Source organism: Cydia pomonella, chromosome 3 (genome assembly GCF_033807575.1).
Source record: "Cydia pomonella isolate Wapato2018A chromosome 3, ilCydPomo1, whole genome shotgun sequence".
Taxonomy (NCBI): domain Eukaryota; kingdom Metazoa; phylum Arthropoda; class Insecta; order Lepidoptera; family Tortricidae; genus Cydia; species Cydia pomonella.
In genome coordinates this window covers 20,303,661-20,321,485 of record NC_084705.1, presented here as the reverse complement: position 1 = coordinate 20,321,485, position 17,825 = coordinate 20,303,661, and the positions used below count along the sequence as shown (strand labels likewise).

At 38.3% G+C, this 17,825-nt stretch overlaps 1 protein-coding gene and 1 non-coding gene across 2 annotated transcripts; one reads left to right on the top strand and one right to left on the bottom strand.

Moving 5' to 3' along the window:
* Positions 1–262: 262 nt before the first annotated feature.
* LOC133516255 (uncharacterized) lies at positions 263–16,814 on the bottom strand. Its single transcript, XM_061849090.1, has 8 exons — positions 13,130–16,814; positions 10,043–10,151; positions 9,836–9,883; positions 5,749–5,829; positions 4,977–5,315; positions 3,797–4,111; positions 3,105–3,278; positions 263–2,641 (listed from the first exon to the last, which is right to left on the bottom strand). Exons 2-8 carry the CDS (start codon positions 10,149–10,151, stop codon positions 2,508–2,510), a joined length of 1,200 nt encoding a protein of 399 aa, XP_061705074.1. The 5' UTR covers positions 13,130–16,814; the 3' UTR covers positions 263–2,507.
* On the top strand, positions 14,419–14,491 carry Trnan-auu (transfer RNA asparagine (anticodon AUU)). Its single transcript has one exon. It is a non-coding gene; the product is annotated as a tRNA-Asn (tRNA).
* Positions 16,815–17,825: the final 1,011 nt, after the last annotated feature.

The following is a 17,825-nucleotide window of genomic DNA, read 5'->3' as shown; positions in this document are numbered from 1 at the left end:
AATCTGTCGGGTTTAATTGGCCCACGGTGTATAATTTCCGATGTCATCAATGCCTCGAGTTATTTTCTTTACTCTGTACTCGTTTCCATAATTACTTATACACATAAGGGGTCATCCATTAATTACATCACACGAATTTCTAGGTTTGTTGACCCCTCCCCCCCTCCTCGTCACACTTGGTCACATTTGGCAAACCCCTCCCCCCCCTGGTGTGACGTCACATTTTTCGAATTGGCTAGTATTAATATTTTATAAAATTATTTTTAAAAGTATTATTAGTAATTTTATAACACAAAACCGATTAGGAAAGAAAATTAAACGAATATCGTTCCAAAAACTCATTATTTAACTTTACAACCAATAAAAATTGAAAAAGTAAATAAATCAATTACCGATGATTTTTTGACGATGATGACGATGATTAAAGTGACGTCACAAAGTTGGTGACTCCCCCCTCCCCTTGTCACAACATGTCACATTTTCTTGACCCCCTCCCTCCCCCTAGACGTGTGATGTAATCAATGGATGACCCCTAATGTGTTACAAGGTTAGACATGCAAATGGGCACCCTACTTAACCTACCCTATTTAACCTCCTAAATACCTATTTAATTCCCATAATACATATTTGCAACAATTAAAATGCATTTCTTTTGTGCATTGGCTATTTAAAATAGGCAATATTTAGGATTTTAGGACACTCGAATAATAACGGCATTAAAAATCGCAACAAATTAGAGCCTATCCGCCAGTTTAGCAAAAACTAGCTGGGTATACCTACTTTTATTAAGAGGATAGGCCACATCCGCCCCGAAACCATATTTTCCTAGAAACGCTGTTCTCCTTTTCCTCTCTAGATACTTATTATCATTATTAAAAATATTTTGACATAGTTTGTTGTGTATCAACCACAGCTATGCTCCTATGTTTGATTATTTACAAATCTTTAATTATTATAAAAAAGAGAAATTTAAGAAATTGTATGAAATCTATTTCTTGCTCCTAATTTTTACACAAATACTTAAACAAATCGAAGAAAGTCAAACACAGGGGATTATCTATGGTTCATAAATTTCATCATCATCTCCTAGCCGTTTTCGGCCACAGCGACTGCGTTCTACCGCTGAAAGCGTCGCTGGTGCGCTCTCAGGTGACTGATATAGCCAATTTTTGCAGCAAATGTGCGACGACACTCGCTGTGAGTCAGCACCACTCCAGCATAATTGTTAAGTATGGCTACAGGTGGGCTGGCTTTTAGCTCGTCTCGCTTAGCGTCGAGTTCTGTGCGCCACTTAGCTTCAAACAGACGGACCTGCGTCTGCACAATATGCCTCCTACGTGGACGGTCACTGGCTATAGACTTTTCCTTTTCATTGGCACTATGTGATTTCTCTTCATATGTCGCTTTAACACATCTTTGAACAACAAGAACTGGCCGCTTTGCTTGCGTTTTCTTGCAGTTCGCAGTAGAAGATGCGTTTCGCGACTCGGTCTCGGGATATGCAGGAGACGCCACCGCACCATGGTAGCTGCTGTCTCATTAGGTACTTTAGGTAGGCCTCTATTCCAGCGACATCGGCATGCCTAAGGATCACAGTCAGACCAATGAACGCCCATAATTTCGTGGAGGCATCTATCGGAGGCAAAGCTATCAAAATATGTAAAAACGTTTTCCATTATGTCAATATCCAGAGAGGAAAATGGGGACTACGTTTGTACGGTGAAGAGGCCGTGGCCTATCCTCTTAATTACACGATTAAGTAGAATATATGTATATCTATCTCTTTAAATTATTTTTACGCATTTCGTATTTAGTGACCTTGCCACAGTTACTTATGATTAGGTTTTTTTAAGCCAATGGGTCTTATTGTGTTCTCATAACACTAGACATATTTTGTATAAAAATATAGTTCAGAGAAGCTTGGTCAATGATATTTATATGTATTGTGTCCCGCCAATGAAATATCGCGATTAAAATAGCGCTGACTGTTATACAGGACCAGAACAACAATAACAATCAACTTGTTCCAAAAACAAATAAGGACATAGATATAGATAACCCTCTAACATGAAAACTCAGATTAACAATTCGAACGTACACTGAATGACATTTGAATAATGTTATTTAGTCATCGTGCATTTCACTCGTACTTGTACCTACATGTATTGGACGTATGTACGATAACTAAATAACATGATTCAAATATCATTCTGATGTCAGTGTACGTTCGCATTGGCATGCTACACTTTCACTGCTAAGCAATCCGTGCTACGATACGTGCTACGCCGTAGCACGTGCCTAATCGTGCCTCCGCTACGTGGCTGAAAAACGTGAAGATTTTTGATTCTCCGACATTCGGTTGAAATTAATTTGTATTGTATTGAAACACACACATTGCGGTGATACTTATTCTTGTTTCACCGGCAATGTTTTTGTTAAATCTATCATATAATATAGCAGAAAGTACGATTTTAAATGACATATATTGCGTCCCATATTTTATCGCATTATATTGCAGTTTCGCGGCGGTCGGTGCGTGTAAAGCACAGTGCTGTCTGCGGTTTCTGTTCCCCAAACTCCTCGTGCTCTTGAAGTTCCTCAGCCTGCAGGGCCAATCGCTGCTCCAAGTCCACGTCGCTCTCTAAACCAACGTCAATTATTGAGTGTTAAAAGAAGCCCACGTACTTTCACGTAACGACTTAGTAGGGCTAGCGACAGTATCTCGCCCGCGAGATAGACTCTATAGTCTATATAGTCTTGGTCTTTCATTAGAGTCCCGTTTCATCTCGCGGGTGACATACTGTCGTGCCCCTCCCGTGCTAGTATTACAGATCTGCTAACTGTTACCTAGTAAGTAGGAGTGTGGTCTTTTTATTTAGCTATGTGAAAGGTTTAAGGCCAATTACAATAAAGTATAAGAGTTTCAGAAATATTTTCTGTGGGTATTTTACATGCAAATATACACTGAATAATGAATGGAAATTTTACACTGATCTTAATCTTCCGTGGATACTGACTGCATTCACCAAGAATTCTGTACAGAATCAGGGCGTACGCCCAGAACACGTTCCTGACCGCCCTGTCCTGACATTTTTGGTACTGACCAGAGAAGGCACCAGACTCAGGGCGCGGCGCGGGCCCCAGGATGTCCCCGTCGGAGGCGTGACGGGCGCGCGTCGCGGGCGCTCCGCCGGGCGCCACGGGCGTGGAGGGCACCAGCGTGAACCGGTCTGCCTCGTCGCCGTACGCAACACCTTCGTACTCGTAGCCCACTACATCTGTAAACGATGCAATGGGTTTGCAATTCTTGATTATTATGCCTACTTGTATGTACTGTAAAGTGTAATAACTTGATAGAATCAGGCCAAGCTGAGTTGGCAGCGATTTTGATAGCCCAGCCTGTGCAAGGGTTAAGTAAACGCCATACTTTCATAGATGTTTGACGTTCAAAATAACACTTGCACTGTGCGGGCTATTAAAATTGCTGCCAACTTATCTTGGCCTGACTCTATTTGTGTAATAGGCAAGTTTATCTCGACAACAAAAGAAATGAGATAAGTAGATAGATAGATAGATTTTATTTGGTATATATTAATCATACACTGTCACATTAAGTTCAATTTAGGCATAATTAATTACAAAGTAAGATAACTAATACAATAATATAGTAATGGAGGGTTAGGTACATATTTAGTAATATTCCACTAGTTTTCGGTGACAGGTTTCTGTTAGGCAGTCGCAAACACTAAACTTATGGACTCATTACAAAATGCAAGTACTTTTAAAGATTAATTACCGACAGAAATTGGCGAGAGAGGTACAATTCGAGCGTAGCCCATATCAGCTGCGGCACGGGAGTCGAGTGCGTGGTGCATAGCTCCCGAGCGGTCCAGCGTGTCCGGCGTGGAGTCCAGCGAGTCCAGCGGGTCCGGCGTGGCGTCCAGCGCATCCGTAGACGCGGCCAGCGCGTCCAGAGCGTCCACTTCGTCCACTGTCAGCCCGGGCAGCCCTGAGCCCGCCGCCGCCAGCCGCCACGGCCGCTCCTTGCAGCGGATTGACTCGTTCATGCACTGCTTTTCTTGTTTCGCGGAACATATCGGTCTTTCTTCCACTAAAAAGAATATCATGATCAAAATAAGTAAGCTAGTAGGTAGATTCCATAATAATAGTAAATTAATAACATATAATTTTTAAAACCCGACTTCAATGAGAGAGACCGGGTGAAAGAAAGATGATTGTTAATTGAAAATACTAAGATCACTATATATACATGCCTTTAACATTTGAGGAGTTACCTCGATTCCTCATGACAAAAAATTGTCTTGAAAATCTAATTTGCTTAACAAACACAGCGAAGAGGACAAATCGTTCCATTCTGACCATCATCAGCAGTTCCACTGCATAAAATGTCACTTGTTTAAATCTAAATGCTTGATTTGTTAAAGAAAATACAAAAATCACTCTATGTATGCCTTTAACATACGAAGAGTTTCCTGGATTCCTCATGGATTCTACCATCAGATCTCGAGCTTGACAAAAAAAACTTGAAACCCTAATTTGCCTAACAAACATAAAGAAGACAACAAAGCGGGAACTATGCGTCGTTGAATAGTTCCATTCTGATCAGCATCAGCAGTTCCACTTCATCAAATGTCACTTTTTTAAGTGTTCATGCTTGATTTGTTGATAAAAATACAGAAGTCACTATATGTATGCCTTTCACATTTGAAGAGTTCCCTCGATTCCTCATGGATCCCATCATCAGAACTGAGTTTTGACAAAAAAACGAGCTAATCTGTATATATACAAATTCAATAAAAAAATACTTTTAAAATCGGTTCAGAATGACGGAGTTATGAAGTAACAAACATAAAAAAAATACCTACAACCGAATTGATAACCTCCTCCTTTTGAAATGTTGAAGTCGGTTAAAAAACAAGCATCAATTTTAGGTTTAAGTTACTGTTGACTGTTACATTTATCAGTTTCGTTGTCACCGATGTAAAACGTTGATGGGCTTTCCTCGTCACGCTCCGGAGGCGCAGCGCGTAGTTCCTTGCGCCCCTTAATATTCGTGTGGTGTTTCTTGCAAGGTGGGTCAAGACCTAGGTCCTCAGGGGTTGCGTGTGGGGCGACGGGACTGCGGGGCGAGCGGGGAGAGGAGAAGGTCTCGGGGTCGGGCCGCAGCGGGATGAAGAGTTCTCGTGCGGAGCGGTCCCAGTCGCGCCGCGTGAGCACCTCTCGTATTACTTCTGGTGCGGAGGCCCGGGCTAGAGTCAGGTCGTCGTGGCTCCGCGCAGCCAGGCTCGGAGACCCTAGAATAGGGTATATGACTGAATTAAAAAAAAAATATTTCACACCATGCACGAAATAAAGCACCATAACATTAATAGAGAAATGTAGCAGTAACAGCAGCTATTTTTAGACACTATTTATATTTTATAATTCGTATAGAACTGTAGAAAGTAGGCAATTTGACCGTGACGTCATTTGCTAGTGTTTCATATAAATTCTATAGTAGCAAATCGTTTTGGCAGTTCGAAAAAAGGAACTGATTTGACTAGTAGTTAAATACCCTATTACAGTTTTAAAACCTGGTACACTGCCAAATATCAACGTTACTAAACGTTACACATCGATTGTTAACACTGTAAACTGCAGGTGTTCGTAATACGATCTTTTGCGCCGAAAACTGCGTGGTTGATTCGAATATTTTTGATAAGTAATTATAACATGTAAATGTGTTACCAGAGGTGCTGGGAAGATGCAATGACACGGCGCTGCTTCCAAAGGTTCGCGCGCGCAGTCCGGATGACCGCCTCGATCCTTCTGCGCACACGACAAATACTATATTACGTCTTCATAAAATCGAATTGTGGAACTGGAATGTAGCTGATAGGCCAATTCGAACGTACACTAATATAATAATGACATGTAAGCCATATCATTAAATTATCATGCGTTTCGCTCGTATTTGCCCGTATTTTTTTTGGCCTGAGCTAGACACACATAGTCACATAACTAAGCGAGACACATAACTAAATAACATCATTCAGAAATGATTCTGATGTCAGTGTACGAGTACATTCGAATTGGCCTGTGAGAATCTACACCCAAACTTTACTGGAACCCTTTCAGTAAGAGATGAGACACGTCCGTAACACCACTTTCCTGGGCATCTACGGCGTAGCATTTCGTAGCAAAGTGTTGAAAAAGTTATTTTAACCCATTCAGCGCTAATCACGACACACGGCCCGATTCGAAGAATGAGATACGATAACGATAAGTTCTGGTTTAGATAAGTTCTCATTTAGATATCGTTTGTTTGTTGTACAATTGACAGAAGTAGCTCGATTCAGCCAACCAATGTCACTTTGACTTTAGAAATAGCGTAGATATAGTCCATAGAATTGGTACATTTTACCTAACATCAAATGAGGTAGTTCTGTTTTTTTAATATGTTGGTAGTGATGAAATCCAAGTTTTTGACCTCGAAAGCCCTTGGGATCATTGTAAAGTACATGAAAATCCATTAAATTTTAGGATTTTTCAGTTTTTGTAAAAAAAAAACACCGTAAACCGGAGTTACAGCAAAAGTCACTATGCACACTTTCAAGAAGATGAAATATGCAATTATTTGTCAATATAGTCTTAGTGAGCCAAATAGTTTCTACAGCTTCTCAAAGGTTTGCAAAATATTGAACTAACTGTAACTGCAAAAAAGGTTGTACCAGGAGTTGTGGTTGCAGGGAAGCAGGACTCAAATGCTCAGCCGTTTGTAACTACAGCAATGGTCAATCCTGCGAGAATATACCAGACCAGGAGAGCCGATCATGGCCATGTGTGCCGACATTGAAAAACCATTCATTGATGATCCACTATCAAATGACGATTTCGACCTGCCTGATCAGGTTGACGAAGATATGCTACCAGATACGCTGGATGCAAAAGAAGTGCTGTGGATTCAGAGGACAAGCGTGGTCCATCAAACATATACAAGAAATGCGAGTTATAACAAGTTCCCCCACTGTACTGTATATAATATACAGTGTACTGTATATAATATACATTCACACAATGATCCGAAGGGCTTTCGAGGTGGAAAACTTGGATTTGTCATTACTATTTCACCATTAATAACATATATAAAAAACCGGCCAAGAGCATGTCGGGCCATGCTCAAAGTAGGGTTCCGTAGTTACTCTTCCGTCACAATAAGCTAAACTGGAGCTTAAAGTATAGTAGATTATTAACCAAGGGATGAACTGTGAATATAGTACGTGTTTTTACTATGAAGGGGAAACTTTTTGCGATAACTCAAAAACAGCTAAACTGATCATGTGTGCTATAGTTTTCATTTAATGTATTTATTAAGATCTACTTCCACGATTTTTTTCATATTTTTTTGACCTATGGTTCAAAAGTTAGAGGACACATTTTTTTTTCTTTCGGAGCGATTACCTCCGAATATATTCACTTTATCAAAAAATGTTTGTTTAAGACTCGTATTGGTTTTGAAAGACCTTTCAAACGATATCCCACACTGTAGGGTTGAAGCAAAAAAAAAAATCACCCCTACGAGTAGGGGAGGTACCCTAAAAAAAGATTTTATTCTACGACTTTGTCGGCTTTATTGATTTATATTTCCATGCCAAATTTCAGCTTTCTAGCACTAACGACCACGGAGCAAAGCCTCGGACAGACACACAGACAGACAGACGGACATGTCGAAACTATAAGGGTTCCTAGTTGACCACGGAACCCTAAAAACAGAACTACCTCAATTGATGTAAGGCAACACCTCTTTTTTGGTACGATTTCCATGTATTAATAGATATTATTGGGATCACAGTGGAATCGAGTTAAACGTCAATTTTGACATGTCGTTTATAGTTATCGATGTTTTAAAGATCTTTCCAAGATCTTAAACGTGTTTTAATCATTCTTCGAATTGGACCGACATTTGACATTATGCCTCTACTTACCTCTGCATTACCGGGAAACCTATGTTATCGGCTACGACCGTAGTTCAGCGGTGATGATTAATGAATTGATGATTGATGATTGTATTGGATGTACGAATATGTGTACCGTGAAATGGGGTGAATAGTGTCAAAACAAATATTAAACCTCGATAAAAATGTATTTTTACATGTGACACGTTGATTTTTATACATAATCTACTATCTGGCCGTATGAGTATTAGTTTTTTAATGATTACCTATCTGTCGTTTCATTTCATAATTTTAACGATATGCACAAAATGGTGGGAAATCCCACCTCACTCCGTAGTTGGAGTTAAAGGTGATAGCATAGCAATGGGGGGAGTTGGGAATATATAATTTCAGATTAACTTGCTTTGATCCGCTCCGCTTATCGTTATCGCTCCTCTTCTGCATGATCGCTACCCACCTCCCTGGTTCCACTCCCGGCCTATATCTTACACCTCTCACATCTTGGGCTTCCACTTTTTTATTGTTATAATTTGTCTATTCAGTGTTGCCACAAGAAAAAGAAACATATCTTAAAGTATAACAAAATTAATCTAAGAGCAACCTGAGCCAGAAAATCAAAGAAGCAGCTGATAACATTCGCGTTCCTTCTGCCCCCTCAATCTCTTGTTACCCCATTTTACGGTAGGTATCCGCATTTTTAGGGTTCTGTATCTCGAAAGGAAAAAACGGAACCCATATAGGATCACTTTGTTGTCCGTTCATCCGTTTGTCTGTCTGTCAAGACTCTTTTTCTCAGGAACGCGTGTAAGTATCAAGCTGGAATTTATACCAAATACTCAGGTCTACTGTCCCTTAGAGCTGTGAAAAAATCAAACTTCTCAATCAACGAAATCAAAAGATATAGCCGTTTATGCCGCAAATATCCGCAAATTTTCGACACTCGCAGGAGAATAAAAACCTACGGGTTACTTCCCGTGAACTCAGAATCTTGAAATTTGGTACGAAGCAACGTCTTATAGCACAGATAAAGGAAAAATTGCGAAAACCGTAAAGTTACATCATATAATAATATATACCTACAGGTTTGTACGGAACCCTCGGTGCGCGAGTCCGACTCGCACTTGGCCGGTTTTTTTGGTATACGTATAGGTAGTCTGGTTAATAATTGGGCCAATAGGGGATATTACGCAAAACTCTGCGTAGGGGGCGCCTCTAGCACACACTGAGGGCCTACCACGAAACATGAAAATCAAAGTTTCGTTATCACTATCACTCTTGCATATTCGACCGATAAAGAGACCGATAACGTCAATCAATGTCATAGACAATATTTCTCAAAAAACTGTTAACAGAAGGCATAGTATGTATAAGGTTACTCTGTGGTTTACAATATTTGATAGTGCTGCTCTCTGGCGGCAAAACATTGTAGTAATACTCCCTATTCATATTGTGAACTGATTGAGTAAAAAAAATTGTACAGGTTGACATGATATCACTGACAAATGGTATCTCAAGTTCATCTCAATCACGTTAGTGGTGAATCGATCTCTACGGATGTTTACATGTCCAGAAGAACAGTGTCTTAAGGAGAGGTGGGCCCAGGTCTTATACGAACTCACACTAACATTGATACTTTAACCTTTTGTATGTGTGGTGGTCATACATCGTGTGCCGTGTCGTATACAGAGCAGAAAAAATCGTTCTCGAGATAAACGTAACAAAAGTTGAATAATATTTTGGCCTGACAAGAGGCTAACTTGATTCATGCCACATCTCATGTAGGTAGTCATTTGTTTTTTTAGTGATTCTATGCCGATTTTCAACAAAACTATAGGAGCTTAAATGAAAACATAAGTATTAAGAGATAATTTAGTACGAACCATTGCTGACTAAGACAGGCTTGCGAGGGTGCCCTGAGCTGGACGAGTCTGCGGAAAGATAGGTGTATATGCTATACTTATTGGTCGATTATATAGAGAAGTCTGAAATATTCTTACAGAGGGAGATTTTTTTTGTCTATTCAGTTTTAGAACATCTTTCAAAATGGAGGTTCTAGAGCTCTCAGAGTTACAAAAAGTGAATTGTACCAGAGCCATCGTCGGGCCAGCAGCAGAGCCAGCACAGCAGCAGCAGCGGCGTGCACACCTCCACCGCCATTACACCGCTCGCCGCCGTCAAGCCCGTCCCCCACCCCATCTGCGAACATACAGTTTAGATGTGGTTTAGATAGACTAACCAACCGATCGTCACTCTTTTTTAACCGACTTCAATTTCATAGAAGGAGGAGGTTCTGTATTCGGTTGTGGCAATTTTTTTTTATGTACGTTCACCGGTTACTCCGACACCCGTGGTCCGATTTGAGTAATTCCTTTTAATACATTTTTAACTTTACAGTATATAATTCGTAAGAGTAGGAAATGATTCCTCCGTACTAGTAAGAACTAACTGTATGACGGCAGGATGCACCACCTCTCCCAGAACACATTTAATCTATCTAAGTCTAGACACAATATACACAGTCAGTATCTCCGCAGTACTAGTTATATATATATTTATATAAAGATAAAGAAAATATAGTATATTTCACTTGCAACCTGTATAGGTATGTATTAATATTTTTTTTTGGTTTAAGGAGTTATATCCAAGTTGGTCCCATTTTAATTTGGTTCTGATCTGATGTTGGGATCCACGAGGAATTGAGGGAACTCCTCATTTTTTAAAGGCTTTTCTTAAGCAAATCGAGCATTTCCTTTCAATAACCATCAATTTGATGAAGTGGATCTGATGATTTTTTAATGATAATGATGATGATTTTTTTAAAATGTAGTATGTTCACCGATTACTCCGACACCCGTGGTCCGATTTGAGTAATTACTTTTTTGTTTGAAAGGAGGTACCTTCAAGGTGGTCGCATAATATTTTTGGTTCTGATCTGATAATGGAATGAGGAAACCATGAGGAATTGAGGGAACTCCTCTATTTTGAAAGACACATGTATGGTGATTTGACTGTATTCTTAAGCAACTCAAGCATTTCCTCTCGAAAACTACCAATTTGATGTAGTGCAACGGTAGCCTTACAACGAGTTTGACCCTACATATTACATATTAGCTGACGTGTTCGTAACTTACTTTCCACACATCTCGCTCGCACTGACAGGAGCCAGTACGAGCGAGATGCATAGAAAGTAAGTTACGCTAGCGAATGTGTCGGTGATTTTTATGTACGTAGTGTTAGAAATAAGAGGTGAGGGGTAGGTGTGAGACGCGTATGAGGTAAACGGTGGTGATGAAGGTAGACGGGGGTCTGAGGTTGGGGATTGAGGGATTGGGTCTTGACGAGTCAGGATTGTGAGGGGGCGGTGAGTTGATCGGTTGCGGACTGAGGGGTTGGGAGTTGAGGAATGGGGGGGGGGGGGGGTAGGAGATGAGTGGTCGTGGGTTGGGAGTTGAGGAATTGGGGGTTAGGATTTTAGGGATTGAATGGTCTGCGGTTGAGGGGTCGGGAAATGTCGGTTGTAGGTTTGGTGGTTCAGGGTCAAGGGTTTCAATGATCAAGGGTTGATGTGCTGTGAGATTGAGTGATTGAAGGGTTGAGGGAATGGGTAAGTGACGGGGCGGAGGCTAGATTTTCTTATTATTAATTGAAGTTAACGAATTAGGTGTTAAACATGATTGTATTTTCCATTAACGCGTCACTGCTCTTAATAATGCCTTAAAACTAAAGATGGAAAAATAAAAACTTTTTACAAAAAAAGTAAACCGACTTAAAAAAAAAAAAATTATGCTTTTTTAAGTATATGCGTTACCAACGGATATGTTTGAAGTCGGTGCTAAGCCAAATAGGAACAATACCGGTAAAAAAAATCAGGTTTATGTCTATAAATTACATTACAACTGTAGTAATAGATATTATAAACGTGGAATAAATTCTGTCAGGGTCTTTGTAAATTTTTCACAGCTAAACATCTGAATCGATTTAGGTGAAATTTGGCATGAAGGTAAAAAGTTTAAGCCCTGAAGATGTCCTTCAATTGTTTTTTGAAATGAAGTTCTGTTGATAAGGGACTGGAAATAACTCAGTCTCAAATCCACACTTGCGTGCTACCTATGTACAGTTCGAAAATTAGTAAAAATACCACTTTAAAAATTACGACGGCAAATAAAGGCATTGGATTCATACTAATATACCGACAAACATGGTACGGACTGCGCTAAGAAGGTTCGACCGTGTGTTCTTAGGTACCCGTGTATCATAGTAAGGCAATCCAACGTATTGTACTTACTTATATAGCCGTATCTTTATCAAATCGCACCAAAATCATGGTATGCTTCCAAATTTGATTTCACCGACTTCAAATATATCAGATTTTGAAGTCGGTTTACTTTTTTCTAGAAAAAGGTTTTATTAATAGGTAGTTCTGATAATGCTAGTTACTCTATATTTGATCTGATATTAGTCCATCGCAGTTTGCTATATGTTTAAAAAATACCAGACCAGAACTCGGCTTCCTATCATTGTCAGAAAGATCTAATCAAGTTGAATTCGTTAACGATAATCTGGTGGAATGATCTCCTTCACCTATTAATACACTGGATTTGTGACCTTATTTGAGCACCTATACCTAATAATCGCTATAGTGAATTTATCCATAGACTTGCAAACCTAGAAGTTCGTGTTTTGGACTTAACAACTTATGGTGAAGATGACTCACGTAAACCTTGTGCCCAGATAGAGCCAGTGTTGACCCGCTATCGTAATTAAACAGAGTGTGACTCATCCCCAACTTACAAAAAAAAACCTTTTCGTATATTTGATTGAAGAGCATAGCTTTCCTCATTATTATGTAAATACTTATTTTAGTGTATGCACTAATTATGTACCAACCCCTACAAATTGTTTATTTGTATTCCCGTTTATATGAAGTCAACTCATTAGTTTAAACTAAGAAAAAAGTGATATAATAGGAATTTATCACGTAGGTAGGCATACCAATATATGTAGGTAAATAAGCGAGCTATTTTAAGTAAACAAAATAAATGAACTAGGTAAGTCACCTGACTCAAAAGTTAAAAAATATAGCAGCTACATTCTCGCGTTAGATACCTAGGTAATCTAGCTATATATAATATATTAGAACTCATATGTATTTTTTTAATAAAACCAACACAAACCTTTCGTAATGCTACAACTACTCCAGCATAACTAACGTTAACACTTCACTGACTACCGCAATATTAGTAAACTTAACTAGCATTAACTTTCAGTTGACTTGTTTCAGCGTTCACGTTTACTTTGCACCATCAGAACTAACCACGGCCGAATTGTTTTTATCTACGTTCTCCCACTACATCGACTTGGATGTGTGTTACTGTTGCGGGCCACGACGGCGGCGGAGCGCGTGTGTGGATGCTGCAAGTGAAATCGAGATCTGACAACATTAGACCGTGGACACACCGAGACCTCGGTTACAGACTGTAATTATGACTTAGGTTTCACGTTTTAATTTCAAGTAGATAACTAATGAATACGGTCTTAAAGTAATAAATAGGCACCTACACTAGATTAGCCAATTTAAGTGTAATCTGACATAAGGCGAGTTAGGCGAGCAAGTAATTCACTCGTGGTTTTTTAATTAACTTACCTAAATTATAAGAAAATAAAATGTTTCTGTTAAAAAAGTAAGGCATTTGGCTAAATAATGTTCCTATTTACTTAGTTGAGACTTATAATACCTACAGGCAAATTGTACTTAAATATGTACAATTTTGTATGGATCCGTTTAGAGTTAAGCTTTATACTGTGTATTGATAAATAAACAAATAATTAATAATAAATAAATAGTTATTGGTTTTACATGGGGGCAAAGTTGTTGTTTAAGCCCTCGTGCTAATGTTGATACTTTATCATGTTAACCCTTTAATGCATGATTTTTTAATTATGGTATTTTTTTTTTAATTTGAATTTAGAGACGGATTTGAATTTAAATTTAAAATCTGTGAGCTGTCTAATGCTTTGTAGACATTTAGCAATACTAGGCATTTAAGGGTTAAGGCAAGAGGGCTAAACAAACGTTGCTACTGAGTGAAACACAAAATAATTCACTAGGAAAATACAAACTTTAAAACATTACAAATCAAATCTATCGCTATATTAAATCTTAAATTTTAATGTTTTACAGTTAGTATTTTCCTTACGTTGGTATGATGAAAACTATTTCGTTTCACTCGGTAGCAAAGTTTGTTTAACCCTCGTAGCTTGAAACTCTCGCAACGCTCAAAACTTTACGAACCACTCGCTACGCTTGTGATTTAATTTTGAATCTTTCGCTTGTTCGGGTATCAATATTAATACGAGCTGTTAAACAACAACTTTACCTCATAAAACAAATAACTATTGCGGTGTTTTGACAACAACATAAATTAATTTTTAACAAGCAGAAACATTTGTTAAAATTGATGAGGTTTTGGTGGCTCAGATGGCAGAGCACTGGAGTATTTATCCAGAGGCCGTGAGTTCAAGTCTCACCCAAGACAGTAATTTTTCCACTTTTATTCACTTCAATTTATTCTAAGCTTAATAGCATCGTTCGCAGACGTTTTTGCTTGTTAAAACTTAATTTTGCTATTAATCTGGCATTTTGACTTATGTATTTGTAAGAAAGAGACAAAATATAAATTGACTAATTGAGGCTTGTACAATTTTACGAGTGTAGTAATTTCATTATAAATTTCAAATAATCTGTAAAAATATGACATTTATAATGACACATAGCTTAGACAGACTGAATTATATTCGACATGTTTTGAGTAATCATGTAATAAATGTATGTAGAAATAATGTGTATCGTCCCGTGTGTCCCAGGATGTAGAATGGCGCCGGAGTGTCGCCGCGACATCGATTCCTACCGCGCCCCCGCCCGAGCTGGACCACCATAACCTTTCGTGACCCAATAACCATGTCAGGGTCAGAGGATTCTTCCCAACCAAACCATGTTTACTGCTCAATTTCAATGATTAGGAATTTTCCAATTTTGGCACCATTCTGGAGGTAATGACTTTCATTTTCTGAACAGCAGTAATCAATGAAAAATGGAAAAAGGTAAGTAATATTACTTGTGTATCTATCTTTAGATTTGCTTTAGGAGTGAGGAGATTACGGCTATTTATGAAAATAGTAGGTTATTACAAGCTTTTATTTAACTTGCCCTGTTAGTATTGTATGGTAAGCCGGTTGACAATGCAATATTATGGTACCATCAGATGATCTGATGATGGAGACAGGAGGTGGCCATAGGAACTCTGTGATAAGGCAACGCAACCTAATTTTTGGGGTTTTTAGAATGGTCTCGATGAATATTAATTGCCCGTGCTAAGAAAAGTATAGTCAGCGGTAAAAGCTTGTACCAAAAATGAAAGTTTTACCAAAAACTTATTTTAATTTAATTTATTTCTGAAGAGCAAAATCAGTTGTGCGATTGAACAGAACTGAGATTTTCTGCTAAAGTAGGGACGTAATGTAAGAAGAATTTCTTACATTGACCCGTCTGTTCGTTTCTCTGCGTAATTTTATTACTGTCCCGCCCAAATTCCGGCGGTCAGTGACACTGTGCGAGTGGCAAAGCAATATAATTGAACGCGTGCAATAGTGATGGGAAATGGCGAGCCAAAATGTACGAAATATTTCGTACTTAGCGTTCATATTTTAATGGATTAATCCGTGATAATCAGCCTTAACCATTTGACCGTCATTTGCCATATTTAAATCACGACGCCAACGTCATTGGTACAACCTAGCAAATATAACCCTTACTTGAAAGCATGAAGGTTACTTTGACGACGTACATTTATCAGTGTTATTACGAGAGTTCGAAGGCATACAACGCTACGCATGCTACGCCGTAGCTCGTAGCAGTATTTTCCGAAGTGCTGTGAAAATCGTTTGTAGGCCCGTAACCTATTATCGTCATCGTCATGAGTTTTGAACTGGACAAACATACCATACAGCCTTCAAAATTATAGGTATACATTTAATTTGATGCATGACATGTTAATGCGTGCAGACACATGCTGAGAAATGGGGAAGGCGGCTGAAAGCTAATTGTAGATGGCGCCACTAGAGTTTGAGATAACTCGACCAACTCGTTGTATGAAATTTATAACTTAAAAAAATATTTCTATTTAATAAACCAATGTTTAATAGGATATCTATTTTCTTGTGCGTAATAATCGTCTGTTTTACGCAATAAAATGGATCCTCATGAAAAATATGGACGTCTGACTGTAACACGGTTAAAACCACTGTTACGGGAACGCAAGCCATCAGTAAAAGGAAAAAAAAGACCTCATAGAAAGGTTAAGTATATTTGGCTATGTACTGTTTTCACTCGAAAATATTATGCTTAAAATATCATGTAAAATGTACAATATCAACTAGTTCATATTCTACGACCAAAATAATAATTTTCAATTGAATCCAGGATTAAATGTCGATTATGAGGATCCAACAGAATTTGCCTGTGATCTAAATTCTTACAGAGATATCAATGCAGATTCAAAGCTCCCACCTCTGATCAATTAAACACGTCTAATATTAAAAACTATTTAGACCGGTACATAAATATCTCATTAAATTAATACATAACTTAATGGATTGTGGCAACTCACATTTTCATTAGCTATTATGATAATTTATTTATTCAAAGAAAAAAAGGTGGGGGCAAACTAATGTCATGTAACAAACTCACGTGACGCCACCTAGTGGCAAAGTTTGGCAGCCGCATTCCCCGTTAGAACCGTGGGAAGTGACATTTTGAGCGAGGTAAGATAGGCGGCGCATTATGTTCGTACTCGTAATAGTTAGGTACTAAAGGTGGTCGTCTGGTCGTTGTATGTAATGTGGTATACATTACTTATCATCCATTTTAGGCCCCTTCACACCGTGGACACAGTCAGTCCCGAGTTTAATTTAATTGACTATTATGAGTCTACCGTACTCATAGGTTTAAACCGATATCTATAAAAATTTATCTTTTGATTTGATTTGGGTATTGGTTCTGACAATATTCAGCTGGGATTTTTGACCGACAACACACATTCAACTTTACTATTATCGGCAGACTTGATAACTTAAATATTTAAGTTTGTAATGTGTCTTCCAAAATATGACATCATTTTATAGTTATTTTTTACCGAGAGTAAATTTGATTATTATTTTTTCTACACACTTGCTCAAAACGACGTTTTTATTCCACCGATGTTGGCTCATTATCCTAGATATTAAACACGCGTGCTTTTTCAGTATATTATAACACTCGTGCTTTTTCATTATATTATCCGACTGAGTTAAGAAGGTAACTGATTGCTAATAATATGCATGGAAACGGAGCCTTCTTAATTTGGTCGAGTAATATTTGTTTTTTAACCAACTATTAGGTTTCAAATGTTAGTTCAAAGAGGTTTTATCACACCAAACATAATTTATAGATTAAATTATCTGGTAAATTACAATAATGAATAAACATAACATTTTATCGATTTGATCTCCATCCGTCGAATAGAAATACTAAAATATTAACTTTTAACATTTTTTCAATTGGCTGTTTCTCGATTTCGTTCGCGCCTTTGCCTTGCGTGCGCATTTTACGTATTTGTCATAAAATTGGAATAGTTTTGCATGCTTTTAGTTTAAATATATTGAAGAAAATGTCATTTTCAAGCATTGAAAATGAAGAACACATAAAATTGACGCTGCCAGTAATACTAATAGAGGCAAGAGCCGAGAACGATAGCCTTTTACCATCAAAATCGGGTGAAAAATAATTGGCGGCATATGAAACTTTTATTCAATGGAAAATCAGCAAAAGCGCTC

What these genes read in the sequence shown, in the direction of transcription:
- LOC133516255 (XM_061849090.1), bottom strand. Translation starts at nt 10,151, where the DNA reads ATGGGGTGGGGGACGGGCTTGACGGCGGCGAGCGGTGTAATGGCGGTG. An exon ending in TCTCTCGCCAATTTCTGTCG is followed by an intron (nt 3,279 to 3,796) that starts GTAATTAATCTT and finishes CATCGTTTACAG; the next exon opens with ATGTAGTGGGCTACGAGTAC. An exon ending in TGAGTCTGGTGCCTTCTCTG is followed by an intron (nt 2,642 to 3,104) that starts GTCAGTACCAAA and finishes ACGTTGGTTTAG; the next exon opens with AGAGCGACGTGGACTTGGAG.